The sequence below is a fragment of the Erythrolamprus reginae genome, chromosome 2 (genome assembly GCF_031021105.1).
Source record: "Erythrolamprus reginae isolate rEryReg1 chromosome 2, rEryReg1.hap1, whole genome shotgun sequence".
Classification (NCBI taxonomy): domain Eukaryota; kingdom Metazoa; phylum Chordata; class Lepidosauria; order Squamata; family Dipsadidae; genus Erythrolamprus; species Erythrolamprus reginae.
This window is the reverse complement of record NC_091951.1, coordinates 324,054,540-324,078,180: the sequence shown is the minus strand read 5'-3', so window position 1 is coordinate 324,078,180 and position 23,641 is coordinate 324,054,540. Positions and strand designations below refer to the sequence as shown.

At 39.4% G+C, this 23,641-nt stretch overlaps 1 protein-coding gene across 3 annotated transcripts in view; it reads right to left on the bottom strand.

Moving 5' to 3' along the window:
- The window catches only part of SLC38A9 (solute carrier family 38 member 9), a 57,855-nt gene that overhangs the window by 28,295 nt on the left and 5,919 nt on the right, over nt 1-23,641 (bottom strand). For 2 of the 3 annotated variants that reach the window (XM_070743337.1, XM_070743339.1), the window contains exons 2-9: nt 22,969-23,069; nt 21,322-21,463; nt 15,298-15,430; nt 12,916-13,037; nt 12,093-12,156; nt 11,896-11,989; nt 10,116-10,286; nt 6,829-6,888 (exon numbers count right to left, since the gene is read on the bottom strand). In XM_070743337.1, coding sequence (XP_070599438.1) covers nt 6,829-6,888; nt 10,116-10,286; nt 11,896-11,989; nt 12,093-12,156; nt 12,916-13,037; nt 15,298-15,430; nt 21,322-21,425 — 748 coding nt within the window. In that variant the 5' untranslated portion in view covers nt 21,426-21,463; nt 22,969-23,069. Of the gene's footprint in view, nt 1-6,828; nt 6,889-10,115; nt 10,287-11,895; nt 11,990-12,092; nt 12,157-12,915; nt 13,038-15,297; nt 15,431-21,321; nt 21,464-22,964; nt 23,070-23,641 lie in introns of all 3 variants that reach the window. The other variant, XM_070743338.1, reaches the window with a different exon arrangement.

The following is a 23,641-nucleotide window of genomic DNA, read 5'->3' as shown; positions in this document are numbered from 1 at the left end:
ATTGGCCATTTTTTGCCCGCTTTTTCACAAATATGGAGGCATTTTTACCTTCCACAATGCCCAGGACCTCTCTACAGGCTCCCTAGACCCTTTGCCTACCCAATTTTTGCAACCCCCCCCCAAAATCGGTCAAAAACAACCCGTTTTTCACAAAAACTGGAGCATTTTTGCCATTTCCCAGGATCCAAGAGCTCTCCCGGGGGGGGGGGGGAGCAGGGGCATCAGGACAGCAAAAATGGCTGCATTCGGTGTATAAGATGCACCGATATTTCCACCCTCTTTTGGGTGGGGGGAGGTGCATCTTAGTACAGTGATCCCCCGCTCGTTGCGAGGGTTCCGTTCCAGGACCCCCCGCAACGAGCGGGTTTTCGCGAAGTAGCGCTGCGGAAGTAAAAACACCATCTGCGCATGTGCAGATGGTGTTTTTACTCCCACAGCGCTAGCGAGGAGCCGAAGATTGGGGGCGGCGCGGCTGTTTGCCGCCGGCATGGGGGGCTTCCTAGCAGCCCCCCAAACCCGGGTTGGGGGTCCGGGGGGCGCTGGCTCTCGGCGCTTTCGAGCTGAGTCCGGGAGCGAATTCGCTTCCGGACTCAGCTCAAAAACGCCGATAGCCAGCGCCAACGAACGGCTTGTCCACGCTGACTCTCGGCGCTTTCGAGCTGAGTCCGGGAGCGAATTCGCTTCCGGACTCAGCTCAAAAGCGCCGATAGCCAGCGCCAACGAACGGCTTGTCCACGCTGACTCTCGGCGCTTTCGAGCTGAGTCCGGGAGCGAATTCGCTTCAGGACTCAGCTCGAAAGCGGCGAGAATGAACGGCGTGGGCGGGCGAAGGGCGGGCGGCAGCGAGGAGTTTGCGTGGGCGGTGGGGAAACTCCTCGCTGACGCCAGCAAGAGGGGGAAGACCCGGGGAAGCCGCCCAGCAGCTGATCTCCCGGTTGCCATCTACGCATGCGTGCCCATAGAAAAAACGGGCACGCATGCGTAGATGGTATTTTGACTTCCGGGTTGAAAAATCGCGAAGTACCCTGTTCGCAATGGTTGGGGACGCAATAAACGGGGGATCACTGTACTCTGAAATATACGATAGTTCAATGTTTCTCAATCTTGGTTGGCTGGAAATTCTGGGAGTTGAAGTCCATCCATCTTAAAATTGATAAGGTTGAGAAAGCAGCATCCTGCTGGCCCATAGTCTTTCCTTACAATGGCCAATCAAGAAAGTCCACTAGAGCCTTCTCTGTGGCGGCCCCGGGCCTCTGGAATCAACTCCCCCCAGAGATTCGAGCAGCCCCCACCCTCCTTGCCTTCTGCAAGATGCTGAAGACCCATTTATGTCACCAGGCATGGGGGGGCTAATCCACCCACCCCTTCTGACTTGTAGCATCTGAGAGTGGTGATTGTGTAGCATTGTTTTTAGAAATAATGGGTTTTAACTTGTTCTTTTTAATGTTAGATTTGTATTATATTGTATTGTTATTGTTGTTGTGAGCCTCCCCGAGTCTTCAGAGAGGGGTGGCATACAAATATTATTATTACTATTACTATTACTATTACTATTATTATTATTATTATTATTATTATTATTATTATTCCCTTCAGAACAGTCTCGCTGACACTAATAGCCATTCACCCCATAGCAAAGAATTCTTTAGGTCTAAAACAAAACAATAACCTGAGAATAGATTAATATGTGAACTTGAATCCATAGAAAAGAGTCCGTTTCATATAGTGGTTAAGGCACATAGTGGTTAGACATAAAAGGCAGCTGGGTGACTATGTGACATTCATTGACTTTCTTTGCCTTAGAAAGAAGGCCATGGCAAACTACTTCAAAAATCAAGACAAAAAAACCCTCAAAGGGATTAGTCTAGGTATTTGCCATGAGTCAACACTGGGGTAAATATATCAAAAACATAGAAGCTCTGTTTATGGCAGGCTTACTTTTGTTCAAGCATATTGTTTACATGCACACATAATTCTTGCAGGTAACAGATGCATAGTGAGTGAGCCATCCCTTGCGTGGTATCTCTTCAGGTCAGGGGTGGGGTCCAATTTTTTTTTTAGTATCGGTTCTGTGGGCATGACTTATTTTGTGGGCATGGCTTAGAGGTCAGGTGGGTGTGGCTTCAGATGGGCGTGTCTTGGTGGTCAGGTGACCGGGTGGGCATGGCCAAGGTGTAAAATATGGTGAAACTCAGTTAACAACGCACTTGCTTACAACCAAAATTTTGGACTCAATTGTGGTCAAAGGTCTTTCTTTCTTTCCTTCCCTTCTTCCTTTCTTTTCTTTCTTTCCTTTCTCCTTTTCTTCTTTCCTTTCCTTTTTTCCTTCTCTCCTTTCCTTTTTTTTTGCTTTCCTTTCCTCCTCCTTTCCTTTCCTTTTTTCTCCTCCTACATCTTTCCCCACCAAAGTCCCCCTTCTGGGAATCTACTAATAGCTCCTCTTCTGTAATTAAGATTCTTTCTTCATTTTTCCCCCTCTTTCGACCCACCATACGTAAGATGACTGGCTAACAGGCAATCTCTGGTAAGATGCAGGTCTTGCAGCCCTGCTCCCCCCCCCCCAAAATTGTGCCCCACTGTGCGAGAGGCATTATCTTATCAGAGACTGGTAGCTCTGGATCCTGTGGCTGTTTTGGGTTTTCTTAAAAAAAAAAAAGCCTCTCTAGACAAGCTGGAAAGCTTCTGAGAGGGAAGGAGCAGTCGGGAAGTGTTTCCCTCCCACCTCCTTGAGCACCTGCAACCTCACAGCCTGTAGCAACTCCTGACTCTTGCACAGTTAAGGAAAAGTTCGTGTGAGTGTGAGTGAGTTTGTTTTGTTCTCTTTGAGAGCCTCTTTGCACCTTGCTTGGGGTGACATTTGCAGTGCCAAAAATTAGCAAACACCCCCCCCCAAGATGACGGTGCATATGCAGTGCCAGAAACGTGACTTCTGCGCATGTGCAGAAGATGAAAACCCCAGGAGAAAATACTAAATAAATAAATAAATAAATAAATAAAAGAGATGGAGGCACCCATGGACCGGCATTGACAGAAATGGTTTGGTGACATCATCATGACATCTCCAGCGGGTCACCACCGGTTCCAAACCGGTCTGACCCCACTCCTGCTTCAGAAAACTTAACTATAGTTACTGTCATTTCCAGACAAGATAAGCAAAGGCCTTAGGCTTTGCTCCCCAGAATGATGCAAACTGCCCTTTTCATGCTGCCATGTAGTTGTTAGATCTCTGGCAGGGGAAGCTGTGCAATCTATAGAGTACTGCATTTCTTTAACATTTCATTTGTCGCAGCTCTGTAAATCCATACTCTCTTCCCCATTCCCCATTTGTTACAATGAACAAGAGAAAAAGGATCAAGACAACTACCAAAGGGCTATAGTTCTCCAGTGTATTGATAAGTTAGGTTGTCTCTAGATACATGTGCTATCCATTAAAATGTTTGTGGGTCTTATTTCACTCAAAACATTTCAGCAAGTTGGGCAGTGCTGCAATTTCCAATGAAATCACCACTACTTTTGTTGCTCAAATCACTTTGAACACGGATTACTATTTTTAATTGACTAAGTCTAGCTTATGACTCTTTGCACAGGACCCTTTGTTGGCAACCTTTTGCTTCCCGAGTCTCCCCAGAAATTAATGGGGTTGCTTATGAGAAGGTGATCTTCTTTTCTTTTTGTCATCAGCCCTAAATAGGAAATTGGTACTTTCTCAGAATTAGCCATACAGCAAAGTATGTGTCTAGCCAGAGCTACAATGTACCACTGAATATATCCTTTGGGTGCATACCAATTGCAAAACACATGCACAACATCAGGAAGGCAACTGAGCTGGCGCTAGAATGAGAGCAATTACCATAATCCACAAGTACATTCAACAGGAAAGAAACATACACACACACACACACAGAGAGACATATATGTCTGTTTTATAAGATTCCTAGTGTCTCTGAATGTATTTTCTCTTCCCCTTACTCCCAAATTTGTTTTCTTCCAGAGCGTTGCCTCTGTTTCAACTTACTGAAACAAGTCCAAATTCTGTAAAGATGCCACGTAAGCTGCAAAGTAATTTAAATCATTATTAGGAGCCCAGGGTACAATCTACCAGGATTCTAAGCAGTACATAAGCACTGTGGAATTTTTACATGTAGTCATGTAAGGTCAGATATATTTTAGTTAAAGGATGGTTCTCTTGGATGCCAGCAAATTCCAATATCGCTTTACTTATTTTTGATTCTTCATGGCCCCCACAACTTGACTCAAGTGAGCTACAACAAGTTCAAACTATAAATGTAATGGTAGATTTATAATAGTGTACTGCATTCACATCCAGCATTCTTTCTCTTTAACAACAGATTTCTGGTTTGCAAATAATACTTTGCACAGGAAAAGATTAACACAATTAACACAGATCCAGATAAATGGAACTCTACAAGGGAAGATGCTTTTGGTATTTTAAAGATATGAATATACAAAGAAGAGTTCCTTTTATTTATTAAATTTGCTACCATTCACTTTATACAACATCCTCACAGTTGTGCAGTACTGTATTTTCCAAATGGGATTTTTGACTTTTATTTATCAAGCATGTGACCATAATAAATATCTGATTTGATTTGATTCTCACAACTCCTCAATATTCAAAAGATACCATGTTATGAATTAATAGGTTAAATCTAGGTGCAAGACCAAAATCAAACAAGCTTTAATAACTTCATTCCATAGCAGAAGGATAGCTTTTTGAGAATCTAGTGTAAGATGTCATTATCCATGATTTATACAGAAAGTATGAACTAATTAGGACATTCATGGAAATTTCCAAATGCATTTTTTTTTTCATTCCATACCGGCCTTTTGCCTAGTTGGCTACAAGTCCCCGAAGCACAAACCTTTGTACAGAATAGATGTGAAAGAATCATTAGCATTATTTTTCCAGCCTGTTCTATGTTATCTATATAACTGTAGTATTTGAAGGAAAATTAATAGCAGTTCTGAAATTTACGTGATATTATGGTGAAGGCTGAATTCTTCCCATTGGTTTGATATGAGTAACTAGCAGAGTTAAGAAGGCAATTATGCAACAACAAATAATGAAATAACATCAGGGTAGGCTTTTAAAATAAGCTTTTAAAACTAAGATGTTTCTGATGTAAAACTATGATCCCTGTATTCTGCAAATGTCTGAACATCATTTTTTCTTTAAGTTATAGCCTTTTGGTTGCTTTTAATTAGATGCAATTCTTTTAAATATAACTTCCCTTTGCCTGGATAAACATTTTGTATATTTAGTCAATTTTACAATTCATGGAAGCATATTGGTTGAGGTCATACATGGTATCATTCCAGGCAATTTTGAAAATAAGGACATGTAGTAGTACCTACTCCTGTCTTAAGACTTTTAAAGAAGCTAAAAAGTGAGATTGTGCTATTGTCATGATGGACAGGACCAACATTTCTGGACCCTCTTCTTTGTTTTGATTCATCTTGTAGTCTGGAAGGGCTCTGTGCTAGGATCAGGGGTGGGCAAAGTTGGCTCTTCTATGACTTGTGGACTTCAACTTCCAGAATTCCTGAGCCAATCATGCTAGTTCAGGAATTCTGGGAGTTTATTTATTTATTTATTTATTTATTTATTTATTTATTTATTTATTTATTTATTTATTTATTTATTTATGTATTAGATTTGTATGCCGCCCCTCTCCGTAGACTCGGGGCGGCTCACAACATATAATAAAACAATTCACAACAAATCTAATAAATTAATTTTTTTTAAAAAAAAAACATTATTAAACCAGACATACACACAGACATACCATACATAAATTGTATAGGCCCGGGGGGGGGGGGGGATGCCTCAATTCCCCCATGCCTGATGGCAGAGGTGAGTTTTAAGGAGTTTACGGAAGGCAAGGAGCATGGGGGCAGTTCTAATCTTCGGGGGGAGCTGGTTCCAGAGAGTCAGGGCCGCCACAGAGAAGGCTCTTCCCCTGAGACCCGCCAGACAACATTGTTTAGTCGACGGGACCCGGAGAAGGCCAACTCTGTGGGACCTAATCGGTTGCTGGGATTAGTGCGGCAGAAGGCGGTCCCGGAGATATTCTGGTCCGATGCCATGAAGGGCTTTATAGGTCATAACCAACACTTTGAATTGTGACCGGAAATTGATCGGCAACCAATGCAGACTGCGGAGTGTTAGTGTAACATGGGCATACCTAGGGAAGCCCATGATTGCTCTCGCAGCTGCATTCTGCACGATCTGAAGTTTCCGAACACTTTTCAAAGGTAGCCCCATGTAGTTGAAGTCCACATGTCATAGAAGAGCCAAATTTGCCTACTCTGGCGCTAGGTGATAAATTTCATGCCTTAAAATTTGCAGAAACTTATGGCACCAGTGTACTGTAATTCTCAATCATTCGCCCAAGCAAATGAAATATTCATTATTTGAGGAAAGGCTGTATTCAAAACTCTCCACCTGGAAAGGCAGAAGTTGTAAAAGTGTTTACACATGCACTATTACCAGCATCTACTACCATGCCTGAGAATATGAGTCAATGAAACACGGTGTGGGCTTCACTTATTATCTATCTGAAAGTAAGACAATATCATTTTATTGGTTTACTGTTCAGGAATTATTTACTAAGCTTATTTCTCTCCGTTTAGACTGAATCTATGAAGAACACAAACATGCAAGCCTTACAAATGATTCCCCATCCCAACAGTCCCACAATGTTTAAAATGGGTATATTTATTGATAATTTTGTCCTTAAGATAAACCAGAGTCCAACGCAGGGGACACTGCAACAGCAAAAAACATTTTTTTTTCAGTTTGCTTACCTCTATTGCTTCCATTTGTACCAGGAATAATTTCTGTTACATTAATATCATGAATATAATCTAAAAAAAAAAAAGGAATTTACTTTAGGCCACAGAATAGAATTCTAAAATATAAGCTTTAGAACATACATAATATGTACTAAAAAGAATATTTAAAAAAATGCAACATCTAGGGAAAACTGGATCTCTTTTTCATGAAATGTCCATTTTTAAAAATCCAGATTCAGAAAAAAACAAAATACCGTATATGTATAAAGAATATGGTGATTCAGCAGGTCCAAGAATTGAAATATCAGGCTAGGATTGACCACCTTGGAGAAAATCTATCTGTGTGGATGCTAGGAGTCAAGAATTGATGGCACATAATTAATCAGTTCAACCTATGATATATAGAAACATAGAAGTCTGATGGCAGAAAAGACCTCATGGTCCATCTAGTCTGCCCTTATACTATTTTCTGTATTTTATCTTAGGATGGATATATGTTTATCCCAGGCATGTTTAAATTCAGTTACTGTGGATTTATCTACCACGTCTGCTGGAAGTTTGTTCCAAGGATCTACTACTCTTTCAGTAAAATAATATTTTCTCATGTTGCTTTTGATCTTTCCCCCAACTAACTTCAGATTGTGTCCCCTTGTCCTTGTGTTCACTTTCCTATTAAAAACACTTCCCTCCTGGACCTTATTTAACCCTTTAATATATTTAAATGTTTCGATCATGTCCCCCCTTTTCCTTCTGTCCTCCAAACTATTGATTGAGTTCATTAAGTCTTTCCTGATAAGTTTCATGCTTAAGACCTTCCACCATTCTTGTAGCCCGTCTTTGGACCCGTTCAATTTTGTCAATATCTTTTTGTAGGTGAGGTCTCCAGAACTGAACACAGTATTCCAAATGTGGTCTCACCAGCATTCTATATAGCGGGATCATAATCTCCCTCTTCCTGCTTGTTATACCTCTAGCTATGCAGCCAAGCATCCTACTTGCTTTCCCTACCTCCTGACTGCACTGTTCACCCATTTTGAGACTGTAAGAAATCACTACCCCTAAATCCTTCTCTTCTGAAATTTTTGCTATCACAGAACTGCCAATGCAATACTCAGATTGAGGATTCCTTTTCCCCAAGTGCATTATTTTACATTTGGAAACATTAAAATGTATTTTCCATTGCTTTGACCATATCTTAAGTTCCACTAAAAAGAGGACTTTTGAAATATGGTTAATTTGAATATTTTCTCATGAAACCTTAAAGGCACTGGAATAATAATGATCGGGAATGATAAAGATATTGTTGACTTACAACCAGGGGTGGGCTTCAGCAATCGGTTTTCTGCCCAGTTGCTTGGTGGCCATGGGGGGCATGGCCTAATTGGTCCCCTGCACCATGGCGTGGGATTAGGGGCATTTTCACCTTCCCCAAGCTTTCCTCAAACCTCTGGGAGGTGAAAACTGCCTTACCTGGGCTCCGGAGGCCTTCCTTAAACAGGCCAGTTTTTGGACTTCTGGAACTTCCAAAAGGCCCGTTTTTTGCCCTCCTGATGTTCTGGAGGCTTTCCTCAACCCTCTAGGAGGGCAAAAACTGCCTCCCCCTGGCTTTGGAGGCCCTATGGAGGCTGGAAATGAACCCGATTTTGGACTTCTGGAGCTTCCAAAAGGCCCATTTTTCGTCCTCCCCAACCCTCTGCATAGGCCCTGCACTTATGTTGTATCCAAAACGGGTCGTGTGGAGACTCCTGAAAGGGGTGGGGAAGTGGGATCAGCCAGGGTTAGGATTTGGTGGTTCAGCAAACCGGACATAATGCTAACTATGGGTCTGCCCAAACCCAGCCAAACCCGTAGCAGCCCACCCCTGCTTACAACAATTTGTTTAATGACCATTTGAATTTACAGCGGCACTGAAAAACAATGACTTGTGACAGTTTTTCCTCCCTTGTGACTGTTGCAGTATCCCCATGGTCTTGTAATCAAAATTCAGACTGGCAACTGGCATGTGTTTATGACGGTTGCAGTACTGTATCCTGAGGTCATGTGATCACATTTTGTGACTTTCTGACGAGCACAGTCAATGGGGAAGCCAGAGTCACTTCACAATTGTGTTGTTGCTAGTTAACAGCTACAATGATTCACTTAACAAATGTGGCCAAAAAGGGCCATACAATAGAACAAAACTCTCTTAACAACTGTTTTGCTTAGCAACAGAAATGTTGGGGTCGATTTTGGTCATAAGTCAAGGATCAATCTGTAATTTTATCTGTCTCTATGAATTGTAAGGTCTAAATTAGAATATTCTATTAGAAGAGAACACAAACATCTTGAACTGGCTAAAACCGATATGGAACCTAATGCAGAAGAGTCTTCACCTATGACTTAATAGTTATCCAACTGGCTCAGAAACTCATTGACGTCAATTTTGGCCCAAATTAGGGAAAATTCAAAATAGTTTACGGGTGACATTTAATGCTAAAAAGCTAGTAAAACTCTAATATAAACTTTATGAGTTTGGTGAAAAGAACGTATAAGAAAAAGGTTCCTTGTATCATATATATGGTCTTGCAAAGTTATTCCACATTATATCAGACTCTATTTTTTAAAAAAATAATAGAAATTACACATTGAAACATAGAAAGTTGATATACTCTTATTGTTTGCAGTCAGACAGGTAGTAGCAAGATTTTGGAGAACTGGAAAGAATCTGAGTATTTCCATATGGTGGAAAATATACTGGAAAACTGGTTAAATGGAAAAGTTAACAAATAAAACAGAATATGATTTTTACTTTACTGGTTTCAACATATATCAATAATAAAGGCAGAATGATTGCCTATTAGTAATTTTTAGACTCCTGAACAATCTAATTAAAGGTTGTTAAGTATTTTCTTTCTGCATATACTCCATGGCATTATTAATGCATATAAATAAAATGGGGAGTGAACCATTTACAAGGAAAAAAAATAGTCTGGTCTTGTCTACCTTTTCAAACTGAAGTGCATATATTGCCATCTAGTGGTTAAATTGTTTAAATAAATAAATACGTCTTCTTATGGGTCAAAAATGTTTGCAATGCTTCCCAAATATTTTTCTTTATTAACCAAAAACTACTTATTAGAAAGTCTTATCTTTTGCGTATGCATATGTGCACCTATTTATTAAATTATGTTTTATTTAAGATTTACAGAAGCTAAAGGTTTTTTTTAAAAACTAATGAAATCCGGAGGGTTTGTATCTATTTATTAACTAGAAATACTCTGTCCCACATGAAAACAATTAACAGAAAAATATATACTTACTATAAATACACTTTCCAGTATTGAAAAGGAAATTAGTCATTAGCACCCAGTAAACCACCATGGCTCCAATAAGGGAGACCAGTGAAAATAAAAGACTAGTCCATTGACCAAAAGATCCAAAGTAATATTTACAAACATCTGGGAATTCCCAAGTTGAGGTATCTATTGAAGCTGAAAAGAAGAAAAATAAGATACTGATTTAATTCTGTGCTAATTATTTTAAAGTCTTCTAAAATAAACATTCTCAATACCAATTTGAGTTAACGCTGGTAATACAAAGAAAGTTTGATTCCCAGCAGGCTGATGACAGACTTAAAACAAAAAGAACACTGCTATTATTTCTTTTCTGGTATAAACTTTTAATTTTCTCCAAATAAAATAAAGGCAATACATAACTTCAAACACAACATCGATGCTTATAATCAAACATGTACATTTTTTTTCTTTTTTCTTATAGTCATTCAGTGGAGGCTCTTATATCTCTTTCTTCCTCTAAAGGACTCTATAAGCATATAACTGCTATTATTATGATTATTTGTATAAAGTAGGGGTGTCAAACTGGTGGCCAGAGAAGCAGATGCCTACCCCAGCTCCACGAATATGAAAAATGCCACAAAACATCCTGTGATAACAATGTGATGTCACAGGTTTAACACCCATGGTATAAAGTAAGCACAAACTGAAAGAAATATACACAAACTATTTAGAAATATATTTCTATATAGTCGCGCACTGTACCGCACTTATGGGAACCCACCACTGATCCTGCCAAGTTTGAAATAGTCAAATTATATAATCTGATAAAATCAGAAAGATTTAGGAGTTGCTCATTAAGAAGTTCAGAAACATTTCACTTATTACTGGGAGACAAACTCTGTTCATTGCCACTTCCCTTTTCATATATTACCTTGGGAAAACCCTGTGTATTCTAGAATATGGTCATGCATAGGGAAATTAAAATACCCCTGAGCTTATATTGTTTATGTATGGTATGATTGTGTTGCATGGTTTTAATAATGGGTTTTTAGATGTCTTTTAATATATTGGATTTGTCACATTGTTGTTTTTGTTGTGAGCCACTCCAAGTGTCCGGAGAGGGGCGGCATACAAATCTAATAAATAATAATAATAGGCAGACGAGAAGATAGTCCTGTGGTCAATAAAGCTGTACATCATTAAATTATATTCGTACTGTATTGGCTGTCGATTGGTTTCCAAAAGCAATTCAAACTGTTGGTTATGACCTATAAAGCCCTACGTGGCATTGGACCAGATTACTTACTGGACCGCCTTCTGCCGCATGAGCCCCAGCGACTGGTCAGGTCCCATAGTGTTGGCATTCTCCGGGTCCCGTCAACTAGACAATGTTGCCTGGCAGGGCCTGGGGGAAGAACCTTTTCTGTGGGGGAACCAGCTTCCCCTAGAGATTTGTACCGCCCCCACCCTCCCTGCCTTCCACATGAACCTGAAGAGACACTTGTGCCGACAGGCCTGGGGCCATTAGACATTAGCCCCTGGGTGGATGGAATGTATGTTTGTCTGAATAACAGAGATTGTTTTTTAAGGCACTGGGGTTTTAGATTAGTAAGTTTAATTTTAAAATTGGATTTAGGATATTTTTTAATTGTTTTTTAATATGTTGTAAGCCGCCCCAAGTCTTTGGAGAGGTAGGGCATATAAATCCAATAAATAAATAATAAATATTCTTAAGTGAATCAGCAGGCTGACACATACTTTCATGAAACATATACTGTATATATTTACTAAAGCTAAAACTTACGTATCATTGACCTGGATTTCACAACTCTGTAGCAGCAATAAAGAGTCAGTATGCCCATCAGCAGAATAATACAGATTCCAGTAGTAAATCCAGCCTGTTTAAAAATTAAACATTTAACTAAACACTTATACAAATTGTAGCATTAATGCAAACTTATGCCGGCAAAATTTATCCAAAGATGCACAAAATGGTGTTACCTGTTTTATTCCCCAGGGAATACTTAATATAGATGTACCCATCATTGTATTCCAGATCATGAATCTAAGTCAGGGGGAAAACACAAAGAACAACCATAAGAAAACTTGCAATACGTAGGATTGATTTTTGATATAATTGGGGATTTTAGATTAGTTTACTTAGGTTTTCTTAATTGGATTTATGCTATTGTGTTCTATTGTTTCTTTTTATATGTTGTAAGCTGCCCTGAGTCCTTGGAGAGGAGTGGCATATAAATCAAATAGGTAGGTAGGTAGGTAGGTAGATAGATAATAAATCTCAGGCTAATTCTAATATTTAGAACTGTATTTCAGAACAGAACACTTTAGATCAGTGATGGAGAACCTATGGCACGGGTGAGTTGTACTTGAGGACACATGGAGCCATATTTGAGGGCACGCGAAGCGTTGCCCTATTTCAGCTCCAGCACGCATGTGCGTGTTAGTCAGCTGATTTTTCTATCTTCTTTTTTTGGCCATTTTCACTCTCCCCGGACTTCAGGAAAGCCTCCTGAACGCTGGGGATGGCAAAAAAAGGCCCAACAGGCCTGCTGGAAGTCCAGAAGCTTCAGTGAGGCATGTGTGCATGCGTGGGGAGGGGGCAGTGTGGAGAATTGTGAGCATGCTTGGGGGGGGGGCAGTGCAGGGGTTGTGCACCTGCACAGGGGGAGGGCATTGAATTATGGGTGTGTGGGCAGGCACACGCATGTTATTGCGCACAGGCACCCTCTTTTAGCACCCAACCCAAGAAAGGTTTGCCATCACTGCTTTAGATAAATAAATGCAAGCAGAACACTTCACATACATTGTAACTATACTAGAATTTTTGCCAGAACCATCAGGAGAGTCATCGATTTTGCAAGCAGTTCCCAAAGGACTATAGACATAGATTTCTTCTGGAGCAGGAAGAACGTGATCAGGAGCCACCTAACAAAAGAGAGGAGCCCATGGCATTAGTTCAGGCTAAATATTTTTAATATTTCAATATCTTTTGCATTGCTTTGCCTTACAAGTCTAGATATACAAGCTGCCCCGAGTCTACGGAGAGGAGCGGCATACAAATCCATTAAATAAAATAAATAAATATGGGAAGTTTGTCATTCGGACAATTTTCAGACCTACTGCTACTGATAAAATCAGAAAGATTTAGGAGCTGCTCATTATCCAGGCTCAGATTAAATCCTGCTTTCTTTTTGCTTTTGTTTGACATAGCAATTGGTCTGTTAATATTAACCCGAGGAACCATCTCATTCCAATGGGACCGGTCTGCCCCACTTGCGAAGGCAGAAGGGGAATGCTGCAAACATTGTAAATCTCAAGGTGATATTGTCCCTCATCCTTGAAATATAGTTCTGCCAAATAGCCTGGTATCCTGACGGGGGAACTTCATACTGGAGATCTTTAATGGACTGAGAGAAGATTCTACTCCCACCCCATTTGTATTTTGCTTCCTTCCTTAGCCATCGTTGTTCATTTTACTGTTAATATTCATCATTTTAATATTTTACCTTGTTTTGTCTAGTTGGAAATTTAGACTCAACTGATGGTGAGCATATAAATTTCCCCCCCCTAAAAGAAGGTGGGAATATCAGTATATCTTATCCACCGAATACAGCCATTTTTGGCCTCCCGAAGCCCCACTCCCATGTTCCATTTTTGTGAAAAATGGGTCCATTTCTCGCAAAAATGGGGCACATAGAGGGTTTGTGAGGCCTGCAGCATGCTCCTGGAGACTGGGGGAAGACAAAAATATACCCGTTTTTTGGGGGGAAAACCACTGGTGAAAAATGGGCTGGTTTTTGCCTTCCCCCAGCCCCCAGGAGCTTTCTGCAGGCCTCCCAAACCCACTGCACACTCCATTTTTACAAAAAATGGGTGGGAAATGGGTCTGTTTTTGCAAAAAAAATGGGTGCACAGAGGGTTTGAGAGGCCTGCAGAGTGCTCCTTGGGGCTGGGGGAAGGCAAAAACGTCCCCATTTTTGCAAAATTACTGGAGGAATTACTAGATGAATGTGAATGATTGCATTTTTAAGATAATGGGATTTTAGAAATTTTTAGATTTGTAATATTAGATTTCTATACGTGTTGTATTGTATTGTATTGTATTGTATTGTATTGTTATGTTTTGTAAGCCACCCTGAGTCAGTTGAGAAGGGCGGCATAGAAATCTAATTAAATAAATAATAAGTAAATAAAAAACGGGCCCATTTTTACAAAAAAATGAGCACACAGAGGGGTTGGGAGGCTTGCAGAGTGCTCCTGGCAGGCGGGGTGGACAAAAACTTGTTTTCTTAATTACCTCTTTGCGTCTTATAGTCTGAAAAATACAGTAATAAATAAATTTAACATTAAATATAAAAATTACTCAGTCCTGGCTCAGATTAAATACAGATAGACTTCAATTTACAATAGTTCATTTAGTGACCATTCAAATTTATAACAGCATTGACTTATGACCATTTTTCATATTTACGACCTTTGCAGCATTCCCATGATCATGTGACCAAAGTTCAGACACTGGGTAACTGGTTTATATTTATGACCTTTGCAGTGCCCCAGGATCATGTGATCAACTTTGCAACCTTCTGACAAGCAAAGCCAACAGGAAGCTTGATTCACTTAACAACCGAGTTACTAACTCAACTGCAGAGATTCACTGCAACTTAACAACTGTGGCCAGAAAAGCTGTAAAGGGGACAAAACTCACTTAACAACAGACATGTTGGGATCAATTGTTGTCAGTTCCGGTACTTTTTTCTTTTGTCTGACACAGCAATTGGTCTGTTCATATTAACCAACTTTACGTTTTTAAAGGGTTTGCTCTGCCTTGACATCGGCTTTTGCTACTGATGAAATATGAAATTATTTATGAAGTCACCTTTAGTAATTTCATACAGAAAAAATATGCAGATCCTCATACATCTACTTTATGTATAATCCATTTTTTGATTAACACAATCAGACATTGCATCTTTCTTTCCAATATACAAATTGATTTGAAAAAAAAAAAACCTACAAGTTGAAGGGACTACTCTCAGATCACGCAGAAAAACCAATCAGATTATATTTGACAGAGTATTCCTAGTAGACATTAAGTAATTGAGAGTATTCCTAGTAGAAATTAAGTAATTGAGAAAACATCCAAGGCTGCCATGGCTTTACTAGCTAATATTCAACTTTTATTCACCAATGCTCTGTCAGGAGGTGAAGTGAGTCTGTTGTAGTAGTGAATCCGCTTGTTCATTGCTGAAGCTTCATCTGTTACTCTCTGTGTATCATCATTTACCCTGATGATGTTTGTTGGTTCTACGTGAAATGGCCTAAAAGAAAAAGTTGAATACTATTTAAGTCAGGATTAATAAGGGTTCAGCCTGTCACTACAAATTGTAACTGACAGCTATTCTAAAAATAATTTTTGTGCATTTATAACTTTAAAATGACAAGCACATAAACTTACTCAAGTTCATTATATTTTTAAAAACAAGCATGTTCCCAGATACCTCAATCACCTAAAGGTCCATAGAGAATTATTTTAGAAGATTCAGTTGTTATTTGCGTAAGCCTTCTCATGTCAGTTGTTAGGCAAGGCACGCTATCTTTTTTCATGATCTTAAAACCCAATAAATTCATTCCAATATTTAATGAGGATATCTGCAAAATGCATTACACCAGGAGTATCGAATCCGCGGCCCGGGTGCATCATAATAATAATAATAAATTTAATAATAATAATAATAATTTATTGGATTTGTATGCCGCCCCTCTCCGTAGACTTGGGGCGGCTAACAAAATAATAAAAACAACATGTACAATCCAATAATAAAAAACAACTAAAACCCCTATTATAAAACCAAACATACACACAAACATACCATGCATAACTTGTACTGGCCATGCCCACACCTTGTTTAAGAAAGGGGGAAAAGTTGCAATACCTCACATAACAACAACGTGACCCTGTGAGTTTGCACCCCTGCATTGAACTGTCAGGATTTACCACCATAGTAGTATTGACACAATGTGCTGAATCCCAAACCAAGCCAATGTTTCTCAACTTTGGCAATTTGAAGATGTGCAAATTTAAGCTCCCAGGATTCTAAGAGATGACCACATATGTTCAAACTCCCAAGGCTGAAAAACACTGAATCGGGCAATCATTTTTATAAATGGATTCCACATGGCTAGAAGATGAGTGAGAATCCAAAAATTTCAGTTACTCATGTCAAATATCTATGTGCAAGTAAGTCATACAAGCCAAAGAATCTTGTAAAGTTGGATTCTCATATCATGTTGTATTTTTGGCAGTCTAATTAAAAAGGAATAGCATTCTCAATTGCTATGAATTATTTGTGTGAAGCTACACACCATCTATTATGACAAAACAAGAGCAAAATAAAAATGACACTTATATTGGCCACAGAACACACAGTTCAGTGTCTCTCTGGCTGATCAAAATACCACTAAAGTTATCCCTGGAACCACAAATTATATACATTAATGGTCTGTGTTTGAAGAAAAGGAAGAATCTATGTTAGCATTTTGAACAAGATGGATTAAATGTCATTCCAGAAATATTTTCTTAAAATTCTTTCAAACAGCCTTATTTACCACTGATCTCATGGCACATTCTCTCCAAGTAGGGCTCACTTTACAAATGCAAGAACCATCACCATGCCTAAAATGATGTCAGCTGAGACACAGATTTCCTAGAAGATTGCCAACTCCAGCCTACTCTCAAGAGTCTTGTGTTTCTCTTCTGTAATGTTTTAGAGTTATTCACACCTGTGAATGTCTAACTTCATTAATCACAACTGAAGCATAGAGTGATGTCAAAGTCCTCCTATACTGTTTGGCTTGCAAATGATGTTTTCAAATCATCCTCTGATGCTGTAGCAATGATTCAGGATAGTACACATGTGCAAACCTGCACTTAATTTCACTATGCAATAAGATTCAGGGCTTCAGATGCCATAGATTTCCGTAACTTTTTACTGCTAAAAGTTGAAAAAGTTTTTAAGAAAAACGCATCTTCCCTGTGTGTGCAGAAAATTAGATGACTTTGAAAGAAAAATATGTGTAATCAATTTTTAAGGGGATAAAGTGTTTTCCCCGAAAATTAAACCTTGTTTTTTATGTTTTTCAACCCTGAAATAAGTGCTTGGCCTTATTGCCATGCACTCAAAACCCTGATTATCAGGGGATGTCTTATTTTGGGGAAAACAGAATAGCTATAATGCTGACTTCCTCACAGATATTAAGATATTATTGCCTCTGGTGGGACAATTTACATGTTGAAAGTACTGTATTTTGGCAGCTCACCTCTTAGGTTTGCCTTGTTTAAATTTCCAAAATAATGGCCAGTCAATCAGGGTATTTGGCTTCAGCCTCCGTAATTGATCAGCTAGGGTTCTTAGTGCCTTTTTTAACAGATTATTATTATTTTATTATTATTTATTACATTTGTATGCCGCCCCTCTCCAGAGACTCGGAGCGGCTTACAACAACAATACATAGTACAAATCTAATGGTTAAAAAAGGACAGTTTTAAACCCTCATTATAAAAACAGTCATGCATCCCAAACAAACCATATATAAAATGAAACTGCCCGGGGGAATCAATTTCCCCATGCCTGACGGCAGAGATGGGTTTTTAGGAGTTTGTGAAAGGCAAGGAGGGTGGGGGCAGTTCTGATCTCCGGAGGGAGTTGGTTCCAGAGGGTTGGGGCCGCCACAGAGAAGGCTCTTCCCCTAGGCCCTGCCAGACGACATTGTTTTGTCGACGGGACCCGGAGAAGGCCAACTCTGTGGGACCTAATTGGTCGCTGGGATGCTTGTGGAGGAACATAAACCACAGATATTAAGAAAGAATTAAAACAAACAAACTTAAGTCATGACGTATAAATGTAAAGGTTTTAGCCCCTTGTGTTGTCATTTGTCATATAATGAGTTTTTATGCATTAAAACACTCCCTATAGGGCAAGTGGTCTAAGGCAGAGTTGTCAAACTCCCAGCCCATAGGCTGGATGAACACTGGTCATACCTACACCCAGTTTAGCAAAGGGGGAAAATTGCCCGATACGTCATGTAACGCTGCTGTGACAACATAAGTTTGACAGCCTTGGTCTAAGGCGATTAGGACCTTATTGATTAATATGAAACCTTAAACCACTATTATTGAATATATCAACTCAATATTCTCATTCAAGACTCATCAAAGGATAAGCCTCAAATTATACTGCTTCAGACACATTATCTGATGTCCCAGCAGCAAATGGAAAGACTTAAATTACAGTGGTAATGGATGCACCATTAAAAGACCTGAAAGTACAAGCTAAGGATAAATCGCCAAGTAGAACAACAATCTACGTTATTGCTAGGAGTCAAAAATGGCTTGATGGCACATAATCCTAAGAAAGAAGAAAATTGTTGGTCCTAATAATTTTTCAAAATATAATAAAATTGCATAAATTTTTAACAATGACATAAAATCATGAAATCAGATACTCTAATGATGACGTTTTACTACAATAATGAACTAAAATATAGTTCAGTTCTTGATATCTCAGATACTTAAGTGTAGGCACTAAGATTTTTTTTAAAAATCAAGTTTCTACTTTTCCCTGATTTCCCAATTCAAGTGTCACAGTATTTTTTTTTTCATTCATTTTTCATTATATAGCTCCCCAACTCACATACGTGACTCTAGGGAGCAGAAATAAAATACCTAATATAAAAATACAGAGCAGCTGGACATCCTCAAACAATTATCAACATAACCAGGAGATGACTATTTACAATTTAAGGGGACACACATCCTAGCAATAAGTCATGTCCCAGGCAGTCATTCTTATTCTAGAACAGTTCCACAGAACTATATTTAAATATAGCTATTTAAAGTAGAATCCCTTTTCTCAAACTAGGCTGTTCTTCTGAAGAATGCTGGCAGTGCAACAATATACCAGGAAATTGTTACAACAGCAAAAAGCCACATCGTACTCCCTTCTTGCACATTACTGTATTCTCCAATCAAAATGTTAAGTTTACCATATTGATTGAACTCTAGCTATTTCTTAGATTCATGTAATTCATGTTATATTTTAGAGTGTAGAGGGGGTAGTATCTAAGTTAAATGAGTTGAAGATAGTGGCTATTTGCTGTATCAGTGAGACAGAAAGCTCAGATTGCATTTAATTTCAATTGGAGTTCACAGTCTGTCTTACAAACATACTAAATGGGATTTATTTAACAAATTGTTTTTAAAATCCTAGCTCAGGTTGAACAGAGAGCCCAGTCACTCACTGAGTATGCATAATACTATGTAATACTACTCATATACAGTAGAACCCCGACTTACGAGACTAATTGGTTCCGGAAGGAGGCTCGTAAGTCAGAACGCTCGTATGACGAAACATTGTTTCCCATAGGAAACAATGTAAAGTCAATTAATCCGTGCAACAACAAAAAAAAACCGCTGCCGCCGAACGCGGAAGTTAGCGTTCAGAGACAGCTGCGAAGCGGCGCGCGTGTTTTAAAACGTGGCAGCCGGCCTGGGGGGCTCGGGGGCTTCCCCCCGAGCCACCCAGGCCGGCTCTGACGTTTTAAAACACGCGCGCCGCTTTGCAGCTGTCTTCTGAAACCGAACGCGGAAGTTAGCGTTCCGGCTTCAGGAGACAGCTGCGAAGTGGCGCGCGTGTTTTAAAACGTGGCAGCCAGCCTGGGGGGCTCGGGGGCTTCCCCCCGAGCCCCCCAGGCCGGCTCTGACGTTTTAAAACACGCGCGCCGCTTTGCAGCTGTCTCCTAAAACCGAACGCGGAAGTTAGCGTTCCGGCTTCAGGAGACAGCTGCGAAGTGGCGCGCGTGTTTTAAAACGTGGCAGCCAGCCGGGGGGGCTCGGGGGCTTCCCCCCGAGCCCCCCAGGCCGGCTCTGACGTTTTAAAACACGCGCGCCGCTTTGCAGCTGTCTCCTAAAAGCGAACGCGGAAGTTAGCGTTCCGGCTTCAGGAGACAGCTGCGAAGTGGCGCGCGTGTTTTAAAACGTGGCAGCCGGCCTGGGGGGCTTGCCAGCACCCCCCCCAGCACCCCAGGCCGGCTGCAACCTTTTAAAACACGCGGGATACGAGCGCCAAGGAGCTGTCTCCTGAAGCCGAGACAGCTCCTTGGCGCTCGTATCCCGAATGTGAGCTCGGGAGGCGAACAAAAATGTCGCTCCCCTCCCAGCTCTTATCTCGAGTAGCTCGTAAGTAGAGCTGCTCGTATGTCGAGGTTCCACTGTACTACTCATAATACTATGTCTACGGAGAGGGGCGGCATATAAATCTAATAAATAAAATAAATAAAACTAAATATGGTTAAAATATGGTTTGGCAATGTAACCCTAGAAAATTAGCCATTAGAAGACAAATAATGCAGAACTTAAGTGTGGTTTGTTTGTGTGAAGTAAGACATTTACTGCTTAAACGTTGGAAGCAATGATTAATGGTTGGATTGTATTTTACATTCAGCAGATACCCAGGTTTCACAGATAGTTGCTACCCTATACTGTATAAGGTATTGTGGGAAGTTAGCACCCACCCCTTTCCTGGGAAAATAAGATATTTTAGGAAATATTAAAAGGGAAAAATATTTCCCCTAAAAACTCAGCCCCTCCCCACCTTTGTCAATGGGATATGAAAGCCTGGGCCCGTCTATTCTACAAAAAAAAGATCTACCTCCTTCAGGCAGAGCCATAGTAGAAATTGCCCAAAATCCTTTCATTGCATCATCACCCTGCAAGAGTCAACCAAGCCTGGTACTCAAAAGACAACCTACAAAGTTACCCCTGCATGGCCTCATGGGAGTCTGACAACCAATCAGAACACAAGCTCAAATTCAAAACTCAACAGAGAGTATAAACCCAGGCATTTTAACATCTCTGCCCTTTTTTTGAATCTCAAGCCACGTGATCCAACCACCATTAAACCACCTTTCCAAGCAATCTCCATGTTTCCAGTGTCTTTCTTCCCACTTGGAACTGAACCTAGATGGACATTTCTTCCAACAGTATCACTATACACTTAAATTAAGATATAATGGAGCATAAAATGAAATAAATACAACATTAAAATGACAATATTATATACAGTAATCAGATTAAAAAAAACATGAATAATGCTAAATCCCCATGCCCAACTATCCACATTACTATTGAAATCTATTAAACATTTCTTTTCACCTTTTGCTTTTCAGATCTTCTGAATTGAACTGAATATTAAGGGCTCCAAGATCATTTTCATCACCTCCCACAGGAATTAGAAGGGGCTTAGCATCTTCCTCCATTAGAGAAGAATGTTTTGCACTTACTATGTTCCTATAACCTTAAAAATAAAATGGATGTATTGTTAGAAGGGAGTATCTTTCCATTTCTGTAAAGTTTCCTCAGACAAGTAAATACAATTGGGGAATTAAATCTTCCCTGAAAACACACATTTATGTGTAACTTTAATTTAAAAAGGGCTGTTTAATTGTATACTCAGAAATGAGACAGAACTTTTTTTAAAAAAAAAGACTAAGATAGTTGGATTCATAAATGTACATTAAATAAAACATTGGATGAGTTTGTACAACACATTAAGCCATAATGGCTGGATTCACAGCACATATTAAAATGAAAGCAAGCTAACCCCTTTTATAATTTAGCACAAGGTCCAAATCTGTTGCCAACTTGAATAGACCAAAGAGGCAATACTATTACTTTTTTTACTCCAAGGTTAAAATAGAGCCTGACTGGGTTTACAATAGTGTTTTTGAATCCTGGCAACTTTAAGATGTATGGACCTAGGCTCCCAGTCAATATGCTGCAAATTGAAGAATTTTAGAATTGCCAGGTTTGAAAAACACTGGTTTATAGCAAACCTAAGTGGTTCCTCAGTGGTCTAAGTGAAATTTAGAAATTGCAAGGATTCAGTGAGGCAAAAACTTCTGGAAATCCGGAAAAGACCACACATAGGTTTGGCCAGAATTTCTGCATTTCTAAAAAAAACCCCAAACCAGCTTCATTCTGTTTTCAATCACAATGGAAGATTGGTGGCTCTGTGTGTGTGTGTGGGGAGTTAATTCTCAAAACCACTCAACATTATTTGATTGTACAGAATCTGTTGCTGGTTTCAAAATGGCAAAGAATCTTGTATACCAGCTGCAGATATACATCACAGAGAAATATCATTGTAAACCTCCAGTGCTGTTGGCTGTGTACAATTAGTCCTTGACTTACAACAGTTCAGTTAGTGTTTTGTTCAAAGTTATAATGGCACTGAGAAATGTGACTTATGACTATTTTTCACAGTTATGACCTTTGCAGCATCCCCATGATCATGTGATCAAAATTCAGATGCTTGGTTCCTATTTATGACCGTTGCTGTGTCCCAGGGTTGTGTGATCCCTCCTGACAAGCAAAGTCAGAATCTTCGGAGAGGGGCGGCATACAAATCTAATAAATTATTATTATTATTAAAGTCAATGGCCCAGATTCATTTAACAACTGGGTTACTAATATATCAACTACAGTGATTCATTTAACAGCTGTGGATAGAAAGGTTATAAAATGGATCTAAATGTCTCACTTAACAACAGAAATGTTGGGCTCAATTGTGGTCGTAAGTTGAGGACTACCCAGATATGAATATTTATTATTGATATTGTACAAGCCACTGATTACATTGTGAAGACTAACAGGGTAATGATTTAAAAAAATATAGAAATGCATTGTTACGTGAATTCTCTTTACTTTAAGCATTCAGGGAGACAAATGTGTCTCCATACTGAAGTTCAAGCAATGGAAAATCAACTCTAATGCTTTTTAATGAGAAAACATTATACTTACTATTAAAAGAGTTGAAATATAAACAGTTTTCTTACAAGAGAAGTGGCAGGCTATAAATGAACATTTGCATTCCAGAACAGGAAGGACACAGCATATTTTAACTGGAATAAAAAACAACAATACATAAATCAATTGATCAAGTTAAGAGGGAAAAGCAAGTCATAGCAATCTAAAAGTAACTATGAAAACTGGTGTTGACTCAGTCTCGGCGAAAGTTACCCTGACTTTATTGAGCATTTTTTTAAACTGGAGAAACTATATGCATGTTTATACAAAAAGGATGAATAGGATTTACTAGATCTAGGGTAGAGAAATCTAGTTAGCAAGTAGAGTTGAACTTTTCTATATCTTTTTGCTGCCAACTACTATAGATCTTCTGAATGTTCACCAGGAAAATCTAGTAAATCTAAGAAAAATTACTGCTTGGTTCAACACTGAGTAAATGCAGTTTGAATTTATAGAGGAGCTCTCTCTTTTTCCTACAAAATTATATTTATAACTTCCTAAATCAGACATATCAAACTGTTGGTCCTTCAGGGTAAGGAACAGCACACAACAATTAATTAATTAATTAATTAATTAATTAATTAATTAATTATTTAGATTTGTATGCTGCCCGTCTCCACAGACTCGGGGCGGCTCACAACAAGACACAACAATTCGTGACAAATCC